At 43.2% G+C, this 25,965-nt stretch overlaps 7 protein-coding genes across 7 annotated transcripts; 1 reads left to right on the top strand and 6 right to left on the bottom strand.

Annotated features, from left to right (window-relative positions):
* Positions 1 to 1,600: 1,600 nt before the first annotated feature.
* On the bottom strand, positions 1,601 to 3,944 carry SJAG_03829 (amino acid permease). The gene has a single exon (XM_002174922.2). The coding sequence runs from the start codon at positions 3,674 to 3,676 to the stop codon at positions 1,934 to 1,936; it is 1,743 nt and encodes a 580-aa protein (XP_002174958.1). The 5' UTR covers positions 3,677 to 3,944; the 3' UTR covers positions 1,601 to 1,933.
* A 1,271-nt stretch (positions 3,945 to 5,215) lies between these two features.
* On the bottom strand, positions 5,216 to 6,490 carry SJAG_03828 (glyceraldehyde-3-phosphate dehydrogenase Tdh1). The gene has a single exon (XM_002174921.2). It carries the CDS (start codon positions 6,369 to 6,371, stop codon positions 5,361 to 5,363), a length of 1,011 nt encoding a protein of 336 aa, XP_002174957.1. The 5' UTR covers positions 6,372 to 6,490; the 3' UTR covers positions 5,216 to 5,360.
* Positions 6,491 to 7,489: 999 nt separating this feature from the next.
* Positions 7,490 to 10,090, bottom strand: SJAG_03827 (tryptophan permease). Its single transcript, XM_002174920.2, has one exon. It carries the CDS (start codon positions 9,608 to 9,610, stop codon positions 7,862 to 7,864), a length of 1,749 nt encoding a protein of 582 aa, XP_002174956.1. The 5' UTR covers positions 9,611 to 10,090; the 3' UTR covers positions 7,490 to 7,861.
* A 1,425-nt stretch (positions 10,091 to 11,515) lies between these two features.
* On the bottom strand, positions 11,516 to 15,224 carry SJAG_03826 (cell agglutination protein mam3). Its single transcript, XM_002174919.2, has one exon. The coding sequence runs from the start codon at positions 15,080 to 15,082 to the stop codon at positions 11,630 to 11,632; it is 3,453 nt and encodes a 1,150-aa protein (XP_002174955.1). The 5' UTR covers positions 15,083 to 15,224; the 3' UTR covers positions 11,516 to 11,629.
* A 2,456-nt stretch (positions 15,225 to 17,680) lies between these two features.
* SJAG_03825 (UbiE family methyltransferase) lies at positions 17,681 to 19,136 on the bottom strand. Its single transcript, XM_002174918.2, has one exon. The coding sequence runs from the start codon at positions 18,754 to 18,756 to the stop codon at positions 17,938 to 17,940; it is 819 nt and encodes a 272-aa protein (XP_002174954.1). The 5' UTR covers positions 18,757 to 19,136; the 3' UTR covers positions 17,681 to 17,937.
* An 898-nt stretch (positions 19,137 to 20,034) lies between these two features.
* Positions 20,035 to 24,032, top strand: SJAG_03824 (alpha-glucosidase). Its single transcript, XM_002174917.2, has one exon. The coding sequence runs from the start codon at positions 20,271 to 20,273 to the stop codon at positions 23,259 to 23,261; it is 2,991 nt and encodes a 996-aa protein (XP_002174953.1). The 5' UTR covers positions 20,035 to 20,270; the 3' UTR covers positions 23,262 to 24,032.
* A 495-nt stretch (positions 24,033 to 24,527) lies between these two features.
* On the bottom strand, positions 24,528 to 25,949 carry SJAG_03822 (alcohol dehydrogenase Adh4). The gene has a single exon (XM_002174916.2). It carries the CDS (start codon positions 25,821 to 25,823, stop codon positions 24,690 to 24,692), a length of 1,134 nt encoding a protein of 377 aa, XP_002174952.1. The 5' UTR covers positions 25,824 to 25,949; the 3' UTR covers positions 24,528 to 24,689.
* Between the last annotated feature and the right edge of the window lie 16 nt (positions 25,950 to 25,965).

Below are 25,965 nucleotides of genomic sequence, written 5' to 3' on the forward strand. Positions count from 1 at the left end.
TAAGATATTACAACCTGATTCCCACTCGCATTTACGCATTAATTGACACGTAAAAACGTTCCTGAGCTGCTAGTATACAAGGAAAAGAAAACAGAAAGGGAGTGCTTTAAAACTAGACGGCATTAGATCCTTCTTCTTTTTTTCCGATAAAGTTGACTTGTTGTTAATTTATCCGCAATATCAATAGTTTTCAAGAGCAACAGTCGTTCGTGCACTAGAAGGCGCGATGCTCATCCACTACGTTCAATTAATATACATTGTTCACATTACTCGTTACTTAATGGCTATTATAACCCACGTCTAATCTTTTTAATAAATTCACAGATATATACAGTTCCGTAGAAATTACAGTATCACCCGAAGAAAGTCAAAGATTAAGAAAACAAAACACGTTTTTCTAATGCACAATTTTAGTTTTTCCTTTTCAAATAAAACCTTGCTAATATTCTACGGAAAATAATTGCAGTCAATACTGTGAAACATAGTAACAATCAACGTACCCGTTCATGGATGGAAGGAGAATAACGGCATACCCAAGTATTCTGGCGGATAATTGATAAGCTGCCGACTTTCGTTATCTGCAAGCCAAGAACGAAAATAGCAAGCCGACATTCGATAACAATTTGGCTAATTATAGTAGTGTACCGTAACACAACAAAAACGTGTACCGTTTTAGATGAATTAGAACAGGTGGCTAGTAGTTTGGACAAATTTTTAAGGTACTAGGCCTGCTATGAATGTCCGAGAAACGCTTTTCCATGTAATTGCTAATGAATTGACCATGAAATAGGCATCGTTTTGCTAATAACACTAAACACTTCTTTTCCTTAAGGAAATAATTATCTATCACCAATTTCGGTTGTCGCAAGCACAGGCTCCTATCTAGCGAAAACTATCATCGAGCAAGCACGAATGCGTAACACCCCTCCCTATTGCAACTGTGTATTCCTTAATTACCGAACAGAAACTCTAGCTTCAAATATCCCTAACAAGACATGTTAAATTCGCTTATGTCTTTGTAATAGTTTCGACTTGCGAAGTTTTCGGCTTTTGGCAAACCAAATTTGTTTACGACGCGACGCGTTCCGAATTAAAAACGAACACCCCTGTCGCAAATATCCGCACCTTAAAGCTTCTTCGTCCAATCACCAAGCTCGGTTTCCGCACTTGCGAATGCTATTACGTAACAAGATAGGTAAAACAATATTCTCTGAAGAGAAATAAACGTGTTCGCAGCAATCACTTCATTCTTATCACCACTAGATACCCCTCTACCGTCATTTCTCTATTTCTAGTTCTCTTCAACTCTTTATCAAGAAGCGCGCCAACTTGTATCGGCCACGTAGCTTCATCACGTCATCCGATAACCCGGCTTTAACGGACGGATGCGTCTGAGGATGACGCACGCGAGGCTGCAGCTACTGGCCTATATAAGGCGGCTTTCAGTGGATGCAGCAGCTCGCGGAAGCTCTGTTACAATGAACCCGACATTTAAAATTCCAGGGACTTGACCATTAGCGCTGTTACTGCACACATTAACACACTCTTGGACTATGGACTCGACGTCCCGAAGACGTTCATACTACGACAAAACCATCCATTGGAAATGACAGACATAAATTGATTACAAGTTGACGAGTCCTGAGTCCCTAGGTTGAAAAACTATCAAGGAAATTATCACGGAAGCACCAAGGATCTCGAGCCAATGCTACAATAAACGGAGGTGGATAAGAGCCAACTGATGTCGCCTGAAACGACGACCTTTTCTTTTTATGGTATCGCGAGAGCGAATGTCCGCAGGACGACGGTTGACACAGGCTGTTTCTCTGTGTATGGAACGGGGGATGGAAACGAATGTATGCACAAAGACGGATAATGTGGGAAGAGGAGCAACGAGAGAAACAGAGCCTTCAGAAATTATTCTTTTCCTCCCTCAACAGAAAAAGTTGTTCAGACGGCCCAACGTGCTCTTATCGTTCTTGCCCTCGTTAAGAGCCTCTTGGTAGGCCTTCTCGTCGTAGTCAGCGGCCTGGTCGTAACGACCCGTAATGAGGTCGATGTCACGCAGAGAAGGAAACTTGACGCGACGATACAACAACCATCCGATCCATGCGGCAATACCGATAGGGACACCAATGCACTGCTCGAAGAAGTACTCGGCAGAGGGCTTGGCACCGCCGGCGGGCCAAATGGCAACCCAAATTTGAGCAATAAGTGCAAGCGCATTGATAGCGATGGCGAACACACTGAACAAAAGGCCGAAACGGCTACGGTACGGCATGATGTCGTCGGAAACGCCTTGGGCGCGCATGGCCAAACGCATACGCAGGTGCGAGGCACAAAGCATGATCCAGACAATCAAAGAACCGGTGCCGGAAATGTTCGTGAGCCAGGAAAACAGCTTTTCACCGCCGGAAGTCGTGTTGACGTATGCGAGGAAACCAAGGGCGAAACTGAGACCGACAGCGACGAGAGGCTGACCATGGCTGTTGACGTATGCGAACACAGACGGCGCCTGGCGAGCGATTGCCATGCCATAAAGAGTGCGGCTGGATGTGAAAACACCAGTGTTTGCAACGGACAGGATGGATATGAGGATAACGGCGTTAATGATGTCGGGCAGGACACGAATGCCGCCGTCCTCGATGGCGAGAATAAACGGCGACGTGACGTTGTGGAAGCCGGACTGTGTGCCCAGACGAGAGTCGTTGTAGGCGACATTGAAGGTGATGAGCAGCAGCGTGATGATATAGAAGCCGACGATGCGGTAGAAAACCTTCTTCACCGCACTGGGAATGGCTTTCTGTGGATTTTTCGTGTGTCCGGCGGCCAGACCAACAACCTCGGTACCCGACAAGCAGTAGGCGGAAGTGACGAAGACGGAACAGAAGCCCTTGAAACCGTGGTTGAAGGCGCCTGGATCGTGCCAATAGTGGGCACCCAGGTAGTTGCCCTTGGGAGCGGCTCCGCAGTTGATGATGATGGCAGTGAAGAAGAAGACAAGGACGGCAATGACTTTCAGAAGGGAAGAGAAGAACTCAGCTTCGCCGTAGCCACGGGTGCCGCAACAGGCAATGGCCACGACGTAGATGATGAACACTGAAATCCAGCCGGCAATGGGAAAACTCTGTGCTTTTTTCCAGTGCTGTGCGACGAAGCCGGCGGCAGTTACTTCAGCCGGGAACGTTACCATCCAAGTGCAGTAGTACAGCACGCCCTGCGTGAAGGACGTGGCTTCGTCCGTGAAACGACGGGTATAGTAGGAGAAGGAGGACTTGCCGGGAAACATGCAGCACATTTCGCCAAGAGCGTTGACGACACAGCACAGCATGGCTCCCATGATGATGAAGCCAATGATCGTGCTTGCGGGACCACCGTTTTTCAGAATGTTGCCCGAAGCGATGAACAGACCGGTGCCGATGCCACCGCCGATGGCAATCATGTACAGGTGACGGGGCTTCAAGTGTGCAGCATGGGTGTCCTCGGGTTCTGCATCGGCACTGAGGACGGCCTTGTGGAGTCGTAAATGGCTGAGAATACCACGGGATGGTTCCTCGATGGTGCCGGTGATGACACCCTCGCCTGTTTTTGCTCCCTCGACATTGACGTAGAGCTGTTCCTTGTTTTTGCTGTCAGTAGAGTCGCTGGTGCGCTGGTTGATCTCGAACGCGTCCATGGTCAACGGTGCTTAGAGACACGAACGGGCAGGTGGATCGAGTAAGCAGTAAGTGATAGGGCCCGGAGCAGCAGGGAGAGGGAAGAAGCAGATTGTGGTGTCGGTGGCAGACACAGTGCGGCGACACTCAGGATAGAATTACGAGCAGTGGCGGGAAGGCGGGTACAGACCGGAGTTCCTTAAACCTTGGTCTCGTCGGGGCTGTTTTCGATGAGATAGCGCGGAACTGGCATTTATACAGCGCCGCTGCAGAGGTAGCACGTGTGGCTTTTGATAGGCATAACAGCATTGATCGTTTTGCAGCTGATAAGCAAAAAATAGTTGAGCAAATAGACTGCATGGTGAAAGACGCACCTCAGTGGAGACCCCGCTTCTGATTGGCTGGTTATATATATTCTTAACTGTTCTGTCTCCTTAGTGGTTACTTTGGGCTCACGTGCACAGGCTCGCCAGATTTCCAGCCCGCTCATTGGCCGAATATTCGCGCTCTTCCGTAATCGCGGTTATCACGACTTTGTGATTTGTTGTGACAGTACCGGCGGCAAATCCGTCGATTATCCCGTGGGCGGCAATTCTCGCTGCCTCTAATTGAGCTTCAGCTTAAACCTTGCGAGAAGGCGAGAAGCGGGGTTGAGAGAGTGCGTGCACTGGGAAGATGTGGGCGTGTGGAACAGTGAGATGTGGATGTTATTCCACGAACATTCTACTCGTTGGGAACTACACGTCGTGTTCCATGTAGCAGGTTAATCCATTGAATTGAGGCCTGTGTTGGCTGCTGTCGTTGGCTGTGATGCCGCTTGTCGTTACGTGCGATGTCAAAAACTGCAGCAGCGGGAGTATTCTGCCGTCGTTGCACGACGGCGTTGATTGGCTTCTGTGGTATAGAGTTGTGTGTGGTTGCGGAGAAGCGGGAACGCGGAATATCTCGAGTTCAAATCTTGATGTAAGTTCGTTATAATAAACTTCCCGTCATGGGGTTAGGGGGTCCATTCACGAGAGCGTGATACTGTCTTGCACGTCTTATTGGGGTAAACTTGGCTACTCGGCAGCAGAATGGTGTTCAGTGATGTGATATGGATGTAGCGTCCCACAATTGAAAGATGGCATATTGAGATTGAAGAATACGAGCTTCCACTTGGAGGCTGTTGAAGTGTTGTTGAAGTGTTGTTATTGTTATTGCTGTTGTTACTTGTTGTTACTTATTGTTGCTATTGCTATTGTTACTATTGCTATTGTTACTTATTATTGTTATTGTTATTGTTATTGTTATTATTTTTTTTATTTTGTGTGAACCAAATTTTGCGTTCAGATTGTTTGTGGGGTATTGCTACATTTAGCGAACTGTAAACGAAATATACTCGAACTTTTTTGTGTGCTGTTGTACTGAACAACATTGCTTTTTGCATCTCAGTGCGGACACAGTGTTGATGACGAACTTGAAACACGAAATACTGAACACTCAACAACAACCAGGAAGACGATGCAGAAGTGAAGCTCAAGAATTGAAGAACCCTTATTAAGAAACCCATAAGACCTAAACCCTAGAACACCCGACATCAGACGGACCACTCCCAACACACCGTTTTTCATAAACCTCTATTCATTAAAGTTTTCTAAAAAATTATCATCGAATCAACTCACTCAGTTGACACTGATCTCAAAAGGTGTCAGGTCTACGAGCTGCTTAGTTGTCCTTAGCAGCAGAGTAGGCAACAAGGTCAACAACACGGCGGGAGTAACCGTACTCGTTGTCGTACCAGGAGACAAGCTTGACGAACTTGGGGGAGAGTTGGATACCGGCAGAGGCATCGAAGATGGAGGAGTGGTGGTCACCAGTGAAGTCAGTGGAGACAACAGCGTCCTCGGTGTAACCCAACACACCCTTCATGGGGCCCTCAGAAGCGGCCTTGACGGCAGCCTTGATCTCCTCGTAGGTGGTGGCCTTCTCGAGCTTGACGGTCAAGTCGACGACGGAGACATCAGAGGTAGGGACACGGAAAGCCATACCAGTGAGCTTGCCGTTCAAGGCAGGGATAACCTTACCGACGGCCTTGGCGGCACCAGTGGAAGAGGGAATGATGTTGTCGCCGGCAGTACGGCCACCACGCCAGTCCTTCTTGGAGGGACCATCGACGGTCTTTTGGGTAGCAGTGGTAGCGTGGACAGTAGTCATAAGACCCTCCTCGATACCGAAGGTGTCGTTGATGACCTTGGCAAGGGGAGCCAAGCAGTTGGTGGTGCAAGAGGCGTTGGAGATAACAGTCTCAGCAGGGTTGAACTCGGTGTGGTTGACACCCATAACGTACATGGGAGCATCCTTGGAGGGAGCAGAGATGATGACACGCTTGGCACCACCCTTCAAGTGAGCAGAGGCAGTCTCCTTGGTGGTGAAGACACCAGTGGACTCAATAACGTAGTCGGCACCAGCAGTGGACCACTTGATGTTGGCGGGGTCACGCTCGTTGAAGACAGTGATGGCATGGCCATCAACGACGAGCTTGCCGTCCTTGATCTCAACATCACCCTTGTAGCGACCGTGGGTGGAGTCGTACTTGAACATGTAGGCCATGTACTCCAAGCTGATGAAGGGGTCGTTGACAGCAACGATCTCGATGGTCTTGGCCTCGAGGGCGTTACGGAGGACGATACGGCCAATACGACCGAAACCGTTGATACCAACCTTAGGAGCAGCCATTGTTAAAGAAATTGAGTGAAGTTGTTGTGTTGAGATGAAATGTATTCAAATCAGTGTGGTGAAACTGGGTGCTCGTCCCAGCCTATTTATACCTGTTCCTGTCGCGGTTAGCAATCGCGATCCGTGGTGTGAGCAGAATGGCTTGCACACATTGGGAGAACGGAACGGAACAGAATGGAAGAAATTGTCGCGGGGAGCAGCCAAAAACCGCGCAATAATTTCGCATAGAGTGCATCACTTACGCAAGAGCTACAAGCGACATGATTCAAGCGCATTTAGTCGTATATTGTTTAACGAAACTGCTCGTTTAGCGCTAATGAAGTGCAGTGAAGTGCAGCGTGCCTGTTCGGAAGAACTAATTTCTCCGTTCGGAGAAATTAAGTGCGACAAGCGAATGACTTCTCGGGAAAACAGGCGAGCTTGGGTGCGGAGTACGGTCGGTGTTGCACTCTTTTACTGAATTCGAGAGGAGGTGGCGCTGATGTCAATGCTATGAAAGTCGTTCAGAGAGCTCGTTCTCGCAGTAATTGACATTGTCCAGCTAGTGTGGATGCCGGCAAGCCTTGGATTCGACTGTTAGTGGTCATGTTGCGGTGTCCCTAAGACCCGAGAACCACAATGATCTGCACACGGTGTTTCAACACTCACACAATTTGCATCTAGAAAATGATCTTCGTTTCATTCATTGCTTCGTAACTGTATCTAATAGTAGAAAGTTGCAAGGATGTGGGAATTAGGTGTTTGCTTATCGACGGTACGTCGATTGACGAGTGCTTGACGGTGGCTACGTATTGTACGTGTCGCGTTTCTGTATTCAGTAGCAAATAGCAATATACGAGCATAAACAAATCAACGGCATTCAACTAAAGTTCGAGACGCAATAGCTATTTGGAGACGTTGATGTATTTTTTATTTTCTAATATACCAACTAGCACTTGGGCATTTTCATTTGCTCTTCTGTTCGGTTAGTCAATACTTAATTTCGGTTCATCCCGTATAGTGAATAAACTTGTCGAGACACGAATGTTTGCTGTGTGCATGAGAAACTTTATTTGGGAAAATCATGCTTCGCCTCACTGCTTTCAGTGAGAAAGATTCGCGGGAGAATGACCATTTTAGTAGGCGAAACTAATTTATTGATAACTAAATACGTGGCTTTACACGAAAGCCATCTTGTGGACACTATACTAGCCGCTTGGAATATTACGTAGCAACTCGATATATAATTATTTGAGCAAAGACATAGTTATAAAAGAAAGACAGCAAGGAGAGTATTAAGCTTTTATGCGCAATTAAGAACCAAAAAAAAAAGAAATTAAACTTTGAACAACAAATACCGAGGGAATTACCAAAAAAAAAACAGACCCCTTTAAAACAAAAAACTGCTCTCAGGGATAACTTTAAACAACGATGCTGCTTAATGAAGTCCAATGCAAGCAACAATCTAAAAATACAGCAGTTCGTCAATAAAGAAAGGAGATACGTGAAACTTAGCAAAGGTCCAATGCCTTAGAGAACTTCTTCTTAAAACCTTTCTCATCTTGAACGACTTTTTCGGAATCTTCATTAAATTCCGGTTTAAACGTGTCATTAAAGCCTAGGAACAGGTCAATGTCCTTAAGCTTGACGCAGCGTGACTTTGTACAGAGTTTGTGTACCACAAAAAGGAACATCACGATGGGCATGGATAGATAGTGCTGGAAAAAGTGTGTCACACTTGGTCTTCCAAACGTTGGTGCAATTGCAACATACAACTGGGCGAGGAAGATTAACATTGTCCAGACCAGACCGTAGTAGGAGCCATAGATACCAAAGGGGGAGGTGTAACTAAGTCTCTTCGTCGAGACATTTTGGCTTTTGAGCGCGTGTCTTAAGCGCAAATGAATGAAGCAGATCGTACCCCAGCTGAACAACGTGTTCAGACCGTACACGGCCATGAGCCAAGCAAAGATGGAATAATTAGAATTGGATTCGCAGAGATATGCGAGACCACAGCACAGGAAATGAAGAGCAAGTGCAACAAGAGGTCGACCAGCACGGTCAACGTAGGCAAAACATTTTGGAGCGAATCCGTTAACGGCTGCTGAATGAACTGCTCTACTGCCGGCATAAATATTAGAGTTGGCAGCAGACAGGACAGATATGAGAATGACAGCATTTAACATCGACGGCATAACTTTGATACCAGCATCTTTAATAGCTAGAATGAAAGGACTGACCATGTTCTTCGAATGGTCAAAGAGTCTCGGATCCTTGCCACTAATTAAAAGACCCAGAACGAAAACGCCAATAATGTAAAATAAAGATATACGTATCATCGTCCGTCTGACTGCTCTCGGGAAGGTTACTGCTGGGTTATCAGCTTCGGCAACTGTCAAACCAATAGCTTCTGCACCAGAATAGGCAAATGTTGCGTGTAAGAAGACAGAACAAAAACCACGAAAACCGTGAGTAAAAGTGTCACTAGTGAATATACTTGTTCCAATGTAACCACGGTGATCTGTTGGAATACCACCGCAGTCAATAATTATACCGAGAATGATGAAAATAACAATCGAGACCACTTTAATGAAACATAGAGCAAACTCGACTTCACCGTAACCCCTAACGCTGAAGACGTTGATTAGTGCCAAGATGGCAATAAAGACAGTAACCCATATACCGCCATTTAAATTTGACCAGTAAACAATACACATACAAGAGGTGACAATTTCGACGGGAGTGCTAACCAGGGTTCCAAGAATAAAACTCCAATGCATAGCAAAACACCATGACTGGTCAACAAATTGACCAGCCAAGGACAAGTAACCTCCAGGAACAGGATAGTTTGCTGCCAATTCACCGAGTGAAAAAATGGTAGTCAACACAATACTCCCGACAATAATATAGTTTAAAAGGACAGCACAGGAGCCACCTTTCTGGAGTGAGTTTCCGGTACCTAACCAGAAACCAAAACCAATGGTACTACCAATTGCAATCATCTGAATATGACGACTCTTTAATTTACGCTGCAGAGCCAGTGAATCACATAACCGGGCGCGTTTAAAACTTCTGAAGAATCGGCTTACTGGGTTACCCGATTTATCTTTGACAGTCTTGACCAAGTTAACTGTATCAAGAGGGCCTTCATTTTCGAAAAAGGAGAACTTTTCCAACATTGCCTTCTCTTCGAGAGAAGCATTGGATGCTATTATGATAGAAAGATCATCCTCCTTTGGACGATTGCCGTACGGACTCATGATGCAACAAGCTTTAAAGAAACGTTACAAGAAAATGAATGAATAGGTCAAAATGTTATATCCAATAATGAATTTATTCGTCTTGTTGCGATTAAATCTTCATTGGCATGCTCAAACAAGACACAAACGAGAGACTAATACACGCGGGTGCGGTAGAAATCGGAAGTATTAACTTTGGAACGTGGACACGGGAAAAAGGATATCCACTTATGAAATATTTTTGCTGCTTTTAAAAAAGCTGAAATCTTCACCCCTGGGATACTGCGCTGTTAGCGTTGATGAACGGATGGCGCGGGACCGTTTCACTTTATGCACAGACAAAGACGGATAATAATTATTAATCCTTCAAACCGGAGGATCAATCTCGGGGAACAAAGAATCCGGTTATCCAATGTTTTTGAATTGAGCTGTCTTAGCTACAGACTAAAAGTAAGTCATCCACATATTTAGAGAAAAAGTCGCATTGCGGCAGTTTTTCCGGCAGCGTTGAGAAGGAAAAAACCAATTCTTGCGTGTGATAGGACAGATGAAAATCTTCTTTTCGTTAGTGCTCTTCGCTTAGTGGATATCCCACGGGGTTAGTGCGAAGCTAAGGGTCATTGGATACCCGTTGTCGCAAGCCAGGGAAGTGACGTGAGTATTTCCCATAGCATTGTACTATCCTCAGAACCGGAATGGAAACGGCAAAATAACCTTTAGCAAAATCACATTCTGAATGACTGCTGAGTGATTTATTTAGCTGTATGTCTCAAGATGGGTAATGTGATTGTGGGGACATTTTCTTAAATTTTTCCCCGTGTTTTCCATCGAATTATATTTAAGAAATTATTCAATACCCCGTTCGCTAAGATGAGAAGTCTCTGAGTACCTGTAGATCAAGCCGGGGTAATTCGATTATATTTGAGTTTTACGAGACAATTGGCTGATATGTTACGTGGCCCAACCAGCTGTGAGTAAGGACGGGAGTGATGGATCCCTTAACACGACGGGTACATTTCTCGTTTACTGACGGACTCACCTTTATTCAAAAGAGAGTATTAACGATCATAATCTGGTATAAGTAAGATTTTAAAATGGTAAAGGCCTTTCTATGTTTTATCTTTCTTGTTTATCTATGATTATTTTTATTCTTAACCTTGTTTAAAACTGGACCTCGGTCTTCCAATGAGATACTATTGCGTAAAGCAGACAGAAGAACTTAGATGATGCGAGTATTTGAATAAAGATTTTCTCTACACCCCGTATTTTAAAAGAGAACAGGCAACTTAAAGACATTAAATGTAAACCGCAACTAAAAACTGATGATCATTGGAATTATTTTGAGGGAGTGACACGTTAATGCGGCACTTAATATCCGACTTTATTCCTCCATAACATGTTATGCTTCAAACGATAAATCCTGATGCGAACAAGATATATTTCTTTAAAAGATTGGGATAAGTGTTAACGGCGAAGGTCGGAATAGAGAAATTTGACTAAAGAATAAGGACTCAACGTAACTAACTGGTCACTTAAGATTTCATAAATAGATTATTACAAACAAGGTATTGAAGAGCAGGACATTATTGACCAGTTTGATATTCGACAACGTCTGAGTTGATATCCTAAAGTTATAAATTGTTGAAATTCTATATGACTCTGACAATGAAAGGGTTAATCTTTTAGAGTAAAATATGATTCTGGGTTAGATTTTCTTTATCGATAAAAGGTTTTCTTAGTTCCCACAAACTACGTCCTTAAGAGAGAAACAATGTTTTGATAGTGCTACTCAAAGGGTGCATTCATTTACTTACACACAACCACTATTTGTAATGAACGAAAGTAAATTGTAACGATATGGTAATCAAGATTAATTTAATTTAATTCATTTTCTTTTAATTAATGAATACATAGCTGTAATATATATTACTGCCTTTATTAAAGCATCAAATATCAAAATAAAGCAATTAATGTGAGTAAAATTCACGTATTAGAATCAGGTTGTACAATATGACCTGTTTGCAGCGGGCTTAAACAAGCCTAGTCATCAAGACCACCGTTTCCAGTGCCCCATGGCAAGAATTTCTTGTTACACGTTTCAGTGTAAGCAAAGTCAGAAGGCTTGTAACAGATATCATCGTTACAGAACTCGAAGTCCAAAGCCATGTAAGTACAACCGTTGCCCAAAACAATTCTGATAGGAACATAATCACCAGCAGTCATTTCTCCTAATGGCGAAGTGGGTGCATCAGTTACAATGTTACCCTTTGAGTTGTCAGTGTAACCAACAGAATAGAAGTAGTGGTTCTTGTTCGACCAGCCCGAGATAGCCGTGTCTCCAATCCAACCGAAAGCAACATCGTCAATCTTACTGAATTGAACACTCCAATTACCACTAGCGGGTGCTCTGAAAAAGAATTCAACAACAAGAACCTTCAAGTTGGCCTTTGTTTCCTTCATACCGGGTTGATAGTCGGGCAAATACAAGGAGGACGGGAAGACCATAGACTCACCGGTGTTAATCTTACCGGTAAAAAGAGCATCCTCCTTCAAATTGGAAGATCCGAAGTATGCCGGGCGATCAAATGACTTTGCGTAACAATGACCTGTGGTACCAAACTCCTTCCAATCGGGAAGGGTGTAGTTATAGATGGCATAATTCATACCCAAAATACCACTGCAGGCAGCTGTAGGAACGTACACAACCTCAGTGGGTGTACCATCGCTCGAAATTGTGGTGGTTGAGCCAACCGAGCCAGTTGTTATGAAAGTCGTGAAAGTTGTAGGTGTGGGAACAACAACGACTACAGTACCTGACACGGAACCAGAAGGTTGGATTGTAGTTGATGTGAACGTTGAACTGCCCGAGGAGATTGTTTGAGTAACAGTTCCAGGGTTAGTAGGCTCAACAACGATAACAGTACCGTTAACAGATCCGCTGGCAGGAATGGTAGAAGTGTAACCGACGAAACCAGAAGTGGTGGTTTGAGTAACAGTTCCAGGTTTGGTAGGTTCAACAACAATTACAGTACCGTTAACAGATCCGCTGGCGGGAATGGTAGAAGTGTAACCGACGAAACCAGAAGTGATAGTTTGAGTAATAGTTCCGGGGTTGGTAGGCTCAACAACAATCACAGTACCGTTAACAGATCCGCTGGCGGGAATGGTAGAGGTGTAACCAACGAAACCAGAAGTGATGGTTTGAGTGATAGTTCCTGGGTTGGTGGGCACGATGACATCAACGGTAACTGTACTTCCATTGATAGGACGAGTGGAAGTATAGCCGAAGTTGCCAGACACAATAGTGTTGGTAACAGTGGTGGGATTTACAGGCACAATAACCTCGACTGTCGTTGTGCTTCCGCTAACAGGAAGAGTAGTTGTCAAACCAACAGTACCTGAAGTAATAGTCTCAGTCACGATAGCGAGGTTGGCGGGAACAACAACGCGAACAGTGGTGGTACTACCATTCACGGGCATAGTAGTCGTCAAACCTACAGTGCCAGAGGTAACTGTTTCAGTCACAACAGCGGGCTTTGTAGGGACAATGACGGCGACAGTTGTAGTGCTTCCGCTAACGGGGAGCGTGGTAGTATAGCCGATAGAGCCAGAGGTAAGAGTCTCAGTTACGGTCTTAGCATTGGTGGGAACGACAACCTCAACAGTAGTTGTGCTACCATTCACAGGAAGTGTAGTAGTATAACCAATGGAACCAGAAGTGACGGTCTCAGTGACGACAGCGGGATTAGTAGGGACGAAGACTTCAACGGTGGTAGTACTGCTGCTGACTACAGTGGTGGTGTAAGCAACAGATCCAGAAGTGATTGTTTCAGTAACAATGGCGGGGTTAGTAGGAACGACAACTTCAACCGTAGCTGTGCTTCCACTAATAGGAAGCAAAGTGGTGTAAGCGACGCTACCAGACGTAACCGTTTCAGTAACGGTTACGACGTTCGTAGGAACAACAACCTCAACAGTAGTTGTGCTACCATTCACAGGAAGTGTAGTGGTATAACCAATAGAACCAGAAGTGACGGTCTCAGTGACGACAGCGGGATTAGTAGGGACGAAGACTTCAACGGTGGTAGTACTGCTGCTGACTACAGTGGTGGTGTAAGCAACAGATCCAGAAGTGATGGTTTCGGTAACCACAAAGGGGTTAGTGGGTACGACAACTTCAACAGTGGTAGTACTACCACCAACAAGAGTTGTAGTGAAACCAACACTTCCCGAAGTAATAGTCTTAGTCACAAGATTAGCGTTCGTACCGTTGTTGGTGGAAATAGTCGTGTAAACAACGCTGCCAGAAGAAATAGTCTCTGTGGCAGTGGTGGGGACAACAACAGTACTGTTGTTTCCAAAACGAGTGGTAGTATACACGGCGCCATTAGAAGTAACGGTTTCTGTCACAGTGCTTCCATTCACATACTTGGCGGAGGTGTAAACAGCACCGCTGGAAGTAACGGTTTCAGTAACAACACCGTCTGCTGACTTCTGAGATTGCAAGTCAGTGTATGTTTGGGTTACAGCCTCAGTGACAGTCTTGGTAGTGGGGACCTTAATAACGACAACGTCGGTCTCGGTCGTCGTGGTGAACACTGTACCCTCGGTGACCGTAACAGTGGGCTTAACAACAGTAGTAACGTATGTAACCTGAGTTAAGGTACTCGTCATGACAGACTTACCTCCCCAGAATCCTTTGGTAACAGTGATAGGGGAAGCAATTGTCTCTGTAATGGGAATAACAGTCGTCTCTGTGACATAGGTTACGGTAGGAGAACAGATGACTGTTTCGGGAACAGTCTTTGTAAGAGTAACAACGGTAACAGTTGGAACATCGGTGACAGTAACGGTTTCCGTACCCAAGGTAATAGTTGTAGGCGTGCTACATGTTACTGTTGTAGGAACCTCAATTGTGGTGTAGTATGTCGAAGTAAGGGTATAGGTGACTGGAGCACCAAGAGGAGCCGATCCCTGAGCGGGATTATCGTTTGCAGATCCCCCGCTAGGAGAACCTGGGGTAACTGCGGGGTTGTATACATAAACTTGAGTCTCATAACAGCTGCAGCTAGGAGCGTAGCTGGAGCTGTAAACAGTAGTAGGACGCGAGGCAGTCTCGGTAAAAACAGAATTCGTCACAGTCTCGTACACTGTGCTGGCAGGGCACGTCTCAACGGTCGTAACAACCGATGTGGATTCAGGGCATCCACATGGCACTGTGTAAACACCAGGAGTGGTGAAGTACGAGTACTCGGTAAAGGTAACGGGAACATTGGATGTTATCTGAGGAGCGGCACAGAGTTCAGTTACTGTGTCAGTCTTAGTAACAGTGTAGTTTGCGTGGACTGTTTGAGTGACAGTGCAGGAAGCAGCATCCCTGTCGTAAAGTCCATGACGAGGAACGGCCTCAATGCTGGTACTCAGCAGCGACGCGAAAAAGATGAAAAGCGCTTGGGCTCTCATCCGCGAAAAGGAAATTGAGCTCGGTGCCATTGGGAAACTTGACCGTTGTGATGATGAAACAAGGACTAACAGAACTGCATTTATAGCCTTGGATTATCTTCAATTTCCGGAATTTGCAGAATACTCCTAGTTTCGGTTTCTCGTAAACGACCGCTACTTTCTCATTCTATTGGGGGAACCGAAATGGAGGGAAAACGGAACACGCGAATCCCTGAGATTTGCTTGAAGCAGGTCATTGGCATAACCTAACCTACCGAATCATCGGCCGCTTACTGTTTCATTCATTTTTGACTCGTATCTAGCTTTTAATGCGAATTGTTTTTCTCTATGGTATTGAAATTTAGGGTCTCAAAAATTAATAACGAGAAGTTGTCCAGTTCAGTATTTACATGGGGGTTTCTGATAGAAAGCGAGCTCGTTTAGCTTGTTTAGACATCGCTTTTTCTTTTAGTAATCTGTCACGTTCTCGCTAAGCAGCAAAAATTGTATAACCTAAGTTTACCGTCTTTTTCGCTAAATACGCTAGCGAAAAAAAAAATTGCGGTTGAGAATATATTGAGTCCAGAATAATTCGAAAACAAGGGGCAGTTGTAAGACTGATGAGACATTGTTTGCTCAGATATCAGCTTTAAACGCGACCATTGGTGCCCATTGAGGGCTAGCGTATCAGACAGGAGTGAACCCCGGAAATCGCTAGTATAGGGAAGGTGATCATGTTCTGATCATGAGCTAGGGGGGTCCAACTTCGCTTAAACTAACTATATCGTAGCGAAGCGAAATTCACTTGCGAATGAACTATAATGAATATCTGAATGAAGCGCATAGTGAGTACAAATAGCTTCAAAAAATCCGTAAAAGAAGCTCAATTTAATTGTCTTCAGCTGAAAAGAGCGCTGATAATTTTATTATGGTTTTTGGAATTACATTGACGATTAAGATCAACGTTAACTCGTAAGATTTAGGTGTTGAACACAATATTTGGAAGTATGGGGGAGCGTGACCACGGGGGGTAACCCGTAGGTTGCATTTATTTTTCTGTAACCAAACTAGGAGAAGGGATCAATTGGTGAGGTGATACACTTAGTAGATTACAGCAGTCCGCGATTTCAATGAACGACTTGACATCGCTGATTTTGATGATATGAAAGAATCAGGGAATTGGATGTTCTCTTGTTTGTTCCTCAGCTTGTTATCTTAATGCTTAACACATAGAGAGTCCAAATATTCCTTCAATATCTAGAAAATTATTTACAATGTATGATTATTAACTTAGGACTCTCATAGTCTATTCTGTATACATAATTTCCTAAAACTCTACGCTTTTCTCAATATTGAGAGAGACTTATAATTAACTTACAGACAAACGCTTTTGCCAATGTGATGGAAACCAAAATCGCTGCACTTCGCTAGAAACAAAGTTCTAGAAAACAGTTGGACATGAACTTAGAGGATGTGTCTTCGTTTTATTATGAATTGATATCAGCTCCTTTTAAAACCATAAAACAATACTTAAATGCAGGATATATTTAGACAGAGGACTATTTCAGAGCAGCTGGTCAAGTGACTGTAATACGTTGTAGCGTTCTTTACAGAAACTAATTATATTATATACTGTTTTAAGAATTACGATACCAACAGTTGGTAAATATCTAGCACTTGATTGTAACGGCTAGTGTGCTGCAAACTTTTTTTCATTTTATTTTCAATATATGTTTTATTCGTCTAAATTTTACTGATAGACCAAAAATAACATACGAGTCACAAAATTGAGCTGAATCATGGAAATGGATTTCATTTTATTATTGAATGGAACGAGTAAGCAACATGACAATTTCAAACGTTTTTCATTTTTTAGCACATCTTAGGTAATTCGTTAAACCCGACTTACTATGTAAACTAATGAATTTTCATATAACATGCGAATTTTTTTTTAAGTTTGTGTAAGATATGGTATCTATGATGATAGCGGTCATATATTTACTAAAATTGAAATCATACTATGTTAGGAATTAATTAAGCCGCACATGACACGCTTCTATGAGAACCAACTTCGCGCTACCAATGATTTTCTGTATTGGCTCTGCTATGTGGATTGACTTCGTAAAAACGAGCAATGTTATTGAAATTGATATTTCTACGCAATTCTACTTACGAAACACCAAGACTTTCTCTTGTACTAAATAGGGTTTTAACCCTCAGTTATAATGCAAAGGTCTTGTACTCTGAATAGATCAGCTGTATTCTATAAATCAGCTATTTACACAAACTACAACAATGCGCGATAATACACTTTGGTGAAGGTCATGGGCCTTCGTAATGTAACGTAGTGCAAGCCAGTACTCAAAATGCAGTTTCGATGTAAGCACGGGTTGGACAGTTGATCGCCAGTTGTAAACTTGTCAAGTGTTATAATACTTGTTACTGTATTAATTAGACTAAAAAGAACCGGTCCAAGGGAAATTTTCGCAAGTAAATACAATACATTCAGAGGTACGTTAACTATTATTCTATCATAATTAATTAAATAACAGTGTTGTTCTAATTGTTTTCCTTCGTTATTCATTTACTCTAACTATTAGGTAACCAATAAATCAGTAACAATGATTTTTTGCATTGAATAATTGGGTCCTCGGATCCTCACAAAGATATAGAGAATCAACAATGAAGAAAACAATATATTATGCATGGGTTAAACTGAAATTTCTTTAATAGTACTAATTCAATGGAATTTGCACACATGCAATAACATCCCTTCTTTAAAGCATTCACTTTATATTCACTATTGTATGTCAGCGCCGAATCTCAACGATTCTTGTCCAGACTACACTTCTGAATGTATATTCCAAAGACTAGTTCCATTTTATAAGCATTGCTTAAACCGGATGCTACTCTCCATTAAAGGCAATTATTTCTCCGCGAACAAGTAAGAACCAACAGTCCTCCGAAGCGGCCCAGTCAATCCAGCCCTTACTAATTGCTTTGAGCTCCTCTGGTTTTGCGATTTTATTTGTTAAAACGGTTTGGTAAAAACGCGATTTAAGGATGCGTTCGGCCCAAAGAGAAGACCACCATTTAATGTCTTCCTCGTCGCAAAAAAGTGTAGTACTACTTCCCTTGAGAATTTTGTCAGGCCGGAATCCTGCTCTTCTTGCCCATCGATGAAGATACTTCCCCGCGTTTGGCTCGCCGCCGTTTGCATATGCGACAGCGCTATAAATTCGCTGCCATTGAGACATATTGGCCGTTTCAGGACACCATGCGAAAGCAGCTAGAATACTCTCCCGAGCCGCCACAAAACCGCTCTCTGATTTGGCGAACGACTTCATCAATGTGAGACACTCAACTGGATCTTTTACGTATTGCAAGACTTGGTGTGCAAAGACCATGTCAAAATTGTTTTTTGGTTGCTGCAACGTGTGAATATCACCAACTTCAAATTGTACATTTTTGATTTTCGCCCTCCGAGCATTCTCTTCGGCTATGTTGATTACGTCTTTCGACATATCAATTCCTATGACTTGTGCTTGAGGAAGCATACGAGCAAAGTCAATCGTGATTGTTCCTGGACCACAACCAATGTCTAGTATTCGCATTCCATCTTTAAGGAATGGCAGTACGAACGCCGCAGAGTTTCTTACAGTTCTTTTGGAATGAGATCGTAAAACAGATGGATGGTAACCATGTGTGTAAATATTTCTCAACATTCTGTTACACTGTAATTGTAGTCAATTGATGCAATTATTTATAGGAAACCCTTTTGCTGCATTTCATCGATTACGTCATGAAACAGCATCAAAAAACTCGCGAAAAGCCTATTAATGTTGAGCGAGTTCAATTAGTTTAAGCAATACTCGCAGTAACCAATAAAAATGAACGAAGAAATGAAAACTTACAGCAAAGCGATAGCAATTATGAAAGATCTGTACTAAACACTGTACTCTTATAATAAAGAGACACCAAAACCACTGCCAATGTGTTTGTGAACAGTTGGACAAGATTTAGATAGCTTCAGTATGTTAACCTGTTGAAGTCTCCTTCCTCCTAAGTTTATGCAAGCATGGCTCCATTACACATATGTACTAGAAGATGCACTTCAACGTCATTGAAGCCGTACCATTTTACGTCAGCAACAAGTCAAGAAAGTGATTAGAATGAATTGCATTACACGTTACTAAATATCTTGTTTCTAAGAAATTGCGGTACAAAAAAAGCCGTAGTCCTTTAATCACGCACGGATAATTTAATAAAGACCTTTAGTTCTACTGCGGGGTTGTTTCTGTATGTAACCAATTCTCGGATGTGGTACTTTCCGATCAGGTGTGAAAAAGTTTAAGCCATCATAGTTGGTGAAATCTCGTTGAAGAAAGTCAACCTCGTGTTAAAGATTAGCTTTGTTGTGCTTGCGAATTGACAAGTGTGAGAAAGAATACTCCAGCAACTAAGTAGTGTAATTAATCAATCCCTATACAAATAAACTCAAAGTGTCGTCCAACAAAATAGTTTGCGGCCGACGTCATATAATGAAAACACCTTAACTATTCGACAAAATTTCGCACAAACGTCATAATGCGAAAAGTTATCAAGCTTATTCCTATGTTTTTCTTTTTTTTCATAATTATTAACAGCACATGCTTCGTGCGAACATTTACTTCGATGCACATTTTTAGCATGAGAGATTTACAGGGATATCGGCTATTGGGAATGATAATACCCACGTCCATAAAGCGGATCTAAGTAACATGCTTCTTTAACAATAGAGTATTCATTTGATATGATGTAATATCACTCCTGAAAGGCCCTTCGGATTTTTTAACTCAAAAACTGCCCGTGAACCCTTTGTCACTGTTCTTTTGCTTTGAGGCGGGCTTGCGGGGCCCCGCCCAACGCCCTATGTAATCATTACTATTATTTTCTATTTGTGGAGTTGCGGGGAACTTGACCGGTTTTAGCCAATCAGTGCTGTATATTTTTACGTAAGTATTTGATTAGCTCGAAGATTAACGGAGAAGCTAAAATCAAATCCACCTATGATTGGCTGCTAGAACATTAAGAGGGCACACCACCAAAAGCTTGTCGCATAACCGAAAAGCGGAGCGGCAGGCCCGTCGAAGATTCACGGCATTGCCGATTGCACGCGACCAGGCAAATGATTCAAAAATAATGTATAAATACTAGCGATTGAACGTTGCATTTCTTCAGAGAATCAATTCAATCAACAATGAAAACATTGCAGCTTCTTGGCAGCTTTTTAGCTGCGGGCTGTATATATTTTGGACAAGTCGCAACTGCATTACCAGCATCGACTTCAACCTTTACAAGCGCAGGTACAACAACAACAGGTACTGCATTCGAATCGGATGCATACAGCTTGTCTGATGAAGGAACCTCAACTTCAACGAGCTGGCGCGCATGGCCTACTTTGGATCCTAAGTTGGACGTTGGACGCGCTGTCGCCCCTTCTTTCAACTTGACATATCTTGGAAGCTCATGTACGGGCTACAAGGTTATGAATGTTTCCGAGAGCTCCACCGGTGTGCAAGCGACGCTTCAATTGCGCGGTGATGCGTGCTATGCTTACGGCACGGATTACAAATATTTGCAATTGAACGTCAGCTATGAGACGGAGGATAGAATTCATGTTGGTATTTACGATACTGATAGAAAACAATTCCGTTTCAGTGAGCGAGAGGATATCTGGGATGCTCCCCTTTATCATGATGCTTCTTACCCTAAGGATCGCAAATATGCATTCCACTACAATGAGGACCCATTTGAATTCTGGGTCACTCGTACTTCGGACAATGATACACTCTTCGATACTCGCGGTCAAAAACTTATCTTTGAGGATCAATACATTGAACTGACTACAAACATGGTTCAAAACTACAACATTTATGGTCTTGCCGAAACAATTCACGGTCTTCGTCTTGGTAACAACATCACAAGAACCCTCTGGACGAACGATGAGGCCAGTCCGTTGGATGGTAATATGTATGGAAACCATCCATTTTATCTTGAGCACCGTTATGCAAACCAGACAAATTCTGGTAAGGCTTCTTCTCATGGTGTTCTTTTGCTTTCGTCGACTGGTATGGATATTCTCCTCCGTGAGGACTATCTCCAGTACCGTGTTATTGGCGGTGTTGTCGATTTGTACGTCTTCGCCGGTGGCTCTAATGGCCCTAAGGATACCATTTCATCTTACGTAAATGCCATTGGTTTACCTGCTATGCAACAATACTGGACACTTGGTTTCCACCAATGCCGCTGGGGTTACCAAAACATTTCTCAGCTTGAGGAAGTAGTTGAGAATTACGAAAAAGCCGGTATTCCTCTTGACACTATTTGGTCTGATATTGACTACATGTATAAATGGCGCGATTTCACCATTGACCCAATTTCCTATTCTGGTGAACAATTCCGTACCTTCTTTGGTAATCTTTCAGAAGCGCACAAGCATTATGTTCCAATTGTTGATGCTGCTGTTTATGCCGCAAACCCATCCAACAAGTCTGATGATACCTACTATCCTTTCTACAATGGTGTTGAGGAAGACATTTTCCTTAAGAACCCTGATGGTTCCTTATACATTGGTGCGGTTTGGCCCGGTTACACTGTCTTCCCTGACTTCATCAACCCTAATGTTACAGAGTACTGGAAGAATGCCTTGTATAACTGGTCTCGTCAAATGACAGATGAGGGTCTTGGCTATGATGGTCTTTGGCTTGACATGAACGAAGCCTCTTCGTTCTGTATTGGCTCTTGTGGTACTGGAAAGCTTGATCAGAATCCTATCCGTACACAAGTTACTCTTCCTGGTGATATGTACGACTATAGTTTTGAATTCCCTGAGGGCACTGAGTACACGAATGCTTCGGAGTACCAAGTTGCCATGCAAGGTCAAAAATTGCAAGACGCCGCTACAAGCACTGCCGTTGTTATCCCCACTGCATCCCCCTCTACCAAGGCAAAGAAGAGTGAGGACCGTAACATCAATTACCCTCCCTACGCCATTGACAATGAACAAGGCAATCATGACATTTCTACTCATGTTTTGGGTGTGAACGCTACATCGTATGATGGAACTGCCCGTTATGATATTTTCAATATGTTTGGCTACGGTGAAACAAAGGCTTCTTACAAGGCCATGCTTGAGTTGGCTCCCAATGTTCGACCTTTCTTGATCCCTCGTTCTACATTCGTTGGCTCTGGTGCTTACGCTGCACATTGGCTTGGTGACAACCATTCTAAGTGGTCCAACATGTTCTTCTCTATCCCTGGAGCAATGATTTTCAACATGCTTGGTATTCCCATGGTCGGTCCCGATGTTTGTGGTTTCATCGGTAACAGTAACTATGAATTGTGTTCTCGTTGGATGGCGATGGGTGCATTCTTCCCCTTCTATCGTAACCATAACACTCTTGGCGCTATTAGCCAGGAAGCCTACATTTGGTCTTCCGTTGCTGAAGCCTCCCGACGTGCCATGAAGATTCGTTATGCTATGCTTCCTTATTGGTACACCTTACTTTACCAGGCCCATGCTGAAGGAACTCCTGTTTTCCGTCCCATGTTCTTTGAATTCCCTGATGAACCCTCTCTTTCTGACGCTTCTCGTCAATTCATGGTCGGCGATGCCTTCCTCGTTACTCCCGTTTTGGAGCCTAACATGACTACTGTTGACGGTGTTTTCCCTGGCGATAACTCTACCGCCTGGTATGATTGGTATTCTCATGAAGCTGTCAACCGTCAATACAACCAAAATGTCACCCTTGATGCGCCCTTGGAGCATATCAATGTCCATATCCGCGGTGGCAATGTCATTCCCCTTCAAGAGCCTGGTATGACTACTTTTGAAACTCGTAACAACCCTTGGGCGCTTCTTGTTGCTCTTAGCCCCAATGGCAATGCCGACGGTTTCTTGTACGCTGACGATGGTGTTTCTATTACTCCTAATGCTACTCTCAGTGTGTCTTTCAGTGCTCTCAACAATACCCTTTCAACTTATGTCAGCGGTACCTATGCTGTTGAACAACCCCTTGCCAATGTTACTGTTCTTGGAGTTTCTTCTGCTCCTCAGTCCGTCTTTTTCAAGGGACAGAACATTTCTTCTTACGAGTACAACAATGATAAGCAAGAGCTTGTCATTACGAACCTCGCCAACTTGACTTCCCAAGGTGCTTTCAGCCAAAACTGGACTTTGACTTGGTAATTTTTTTAACGCTTTACACGCATTAGTATGAATATTATGAATTAATGTTCTGTTTCTTTTTTATTAAAAGGCTCTGTATGAGGTGTTTCCTATTCTTTAATAAATTGGATTTGGGGTGTAAAAAAAGACAATAGGCAATTGCTACAGCAACACGAATGATTTCACAGAAATGAGAAAAACAAAAGCTGTCGCGAATCTCTCCGTAAGAGGGTCCGCCTGGGAGAATCCCATCGCAACCGTACTGCTTCTAACCCGGAGCTAGGGTGCGTTGTTGCCAACCTCCCCCGGTAACCCCATGTTTAACTCTCTGCGTATACAGTAGCTACCCCCTGCAACACAGAAGAGATTAGAAGATCGATTGCGAGACTCGAACCCCTTGATACGGGCCCCTCTGCCTTTGGAAAGCATTCCGCTTCAGCCAGGCCACTACAGCTTGGACGTCACGGAACCATTGGCCTTATGCCATGGACTCCATGCACTTTTGGAAACCTGGCGATGAAGCAGCCAAACGAACGGCAAGCTTCCGCCCAAACAAACGGATGAGCGGAAGAGAAACAGTGATCACATTGTTTCTCTCTAAACAATTCTATAATCAACAAGCTCCGCAAAGCCTGGAACTTCTGCCTTATTGAAATCTTGTGATTCACTAATAAGCAATCACAATTTCTAAGATATTATCAGCTACATAAATAATATAAATACTTGTAAGTTCAATTGCTAGAAAGCCGTTGAACACTTACAAGCTTATTCAGCATTTAACTTTCAATTCCCATTTTCGCAATTATCCAATTAAGGTTCGGTTAAGCGAACCAAGTTAACAACTGAGTAAGTGGTTTCAATCACCGTTTGAAGCCAAATAAGAATTAATCTCTTGAACCAAAGTAACCAGGCAATCGAACTGTGACATTGGAAGTTGCTACGAATAGTACATCTTAAACTCAATGCTCGAAACTCGGTTGTCTTGATGGGATATAATATTCGACGCATAATTGTAGTGTGAAAAGATAAAAGAAATAACTACTTATTTTCAAACAAACTCTTGTCGTTATATTAAAGATTAATAACTCGTAAGATTATCTCATGTAACAAAATCATCAAATAATATAAATCTCTACCTAACAAATCATTGCAAAACAACATTGCTGAAAATTGAAAGTCGCGAAGCTGTTTAACTCGTAAATCTCAGAGTTTATTACTATCAGTACCACAAGCAGATATCACCAGAAAATAATTGACCTAGCTATTACCAACAAGATCTTTTCTTGGTCCACCCAATGCTTTTCAAGCAAGAACTTACATTAATAAAAACAAGCTCGTATTTTATTCGCGTAACAACAGTAAACAAACAAAAAAAAAAAAAAAAATCGACATATAAAAGCAACTAAGTTCATCACTTAGTATATAACATTCCTCATTAGGGATTTTCGTTTAAAATGCTTCTTCAAAGATTTGCTTTACCTCATCGTGAGTAGGTTGGATTGGATTTGAGAAGGTGCTTGCGTCGTGCATGGCATTCGTAGCAAGCATATCGAAGTCCTCACGCTTTACACCAAGATCTTTGAGATGAACAGGAATACCGACTCGTGCAACCATGTCCTGAAGGAATTGAACGGCGCCCTCGGCCGTGTGTTCCGAGGCCCCCAAGTATTCAGCTACGGTTGCCAGACGATCAGCCGCGACTTTAGCGTTGAAACGTTGGACATGAGGAAGTAAGACAGCATTGCAAACACCATGAGCGATGTTGTAAGTACTGCCAATCTGATGAGCCATAGCATGAACATAACCCAAACACGCAGTGTTAAAAGCCATTCCAGCCAAGAATTCTGCGTAAGCCATCTTTTCCCGAGCTTCTTCGTCGTTTCCATTTTTTACGGCACGCTCCAAGTACTCGGCACACAATTTCATGGACTGTAAGGAGCACGCATCGCTAATTGGATTGGCCAATGTTGAAACATAGGCCTCGACAGCATGGGTCATGGCATCCATACCAGTTGCCGCCGTTAAGCTTGCAGGCATACCATACATCAATTCCGGGTCATTTACAGATAACATGGGGGTAATGTTTTTATCGGCCATGGCCAATTTGAGGTGGTTTGTTTCTTCGGTAATCACTGCGAATTGAGACATTTCACTAGCTGTACCAGCGGTTGTGTTGATAGCGATAAGAGGTAGTTGAGGCTTCTTAGACAAATTCATCCCCATGTAGTCCAAGATTTCACCTCCATTAGTTGCAAGCAAAGCAATACCCTTAGCACAGTCGTGTGGAGAACCGCCTCCCAAAGAGACAATGGCATCGCTATCAGCTTTGCGAGCAATTGCTAAACCGTCGTTCACATTTGAAACAGTAGGATTGGGTTGGACCTTGCTGTAGACTTCTACCTTCATGTCGCGTTCTTCCAACATCTTTTTAACTTTATCTGACAGACCAAGCTTGACGATTCCCTCATCTGTCACAATGAGAATGCTTTTAAAACCCGCATCCTTAATTTGGTCCATAGCCTGGACTAAAACTCCTTTACCAAATAGGTTGCATGGAGGCATACAAAATGCAACGGCAGACATTTTTTAATTTTAACAACGAGAAAACTTACTAATAAGTAGAGCCTTCAGAAAAACAAAGAAAAAAGGTTATGCTTCAGGGCGTAGCACCAGACATTATATACAATTTTCTTTCCATCGGGAACGGGTGGAAGATACACGTTAC

Source organism: Schizosaccharomyces japonicus (genome assembly GCF_000149845.2).
Source record: "Schizosaccharomyces japonicus yFS275 unplaced genomic scaffold supercont5.2, whole genome shotgun sequence".
Classification (NCBI taxonomy): Eukaryota; Fungi; Ascomycota; class Schizosaccharomycetes; order Schizosaccharomycetales; family Schizosaccharomycetaceae; genus Schizosaccharomyces; species Schizosaccharomyces japonicus.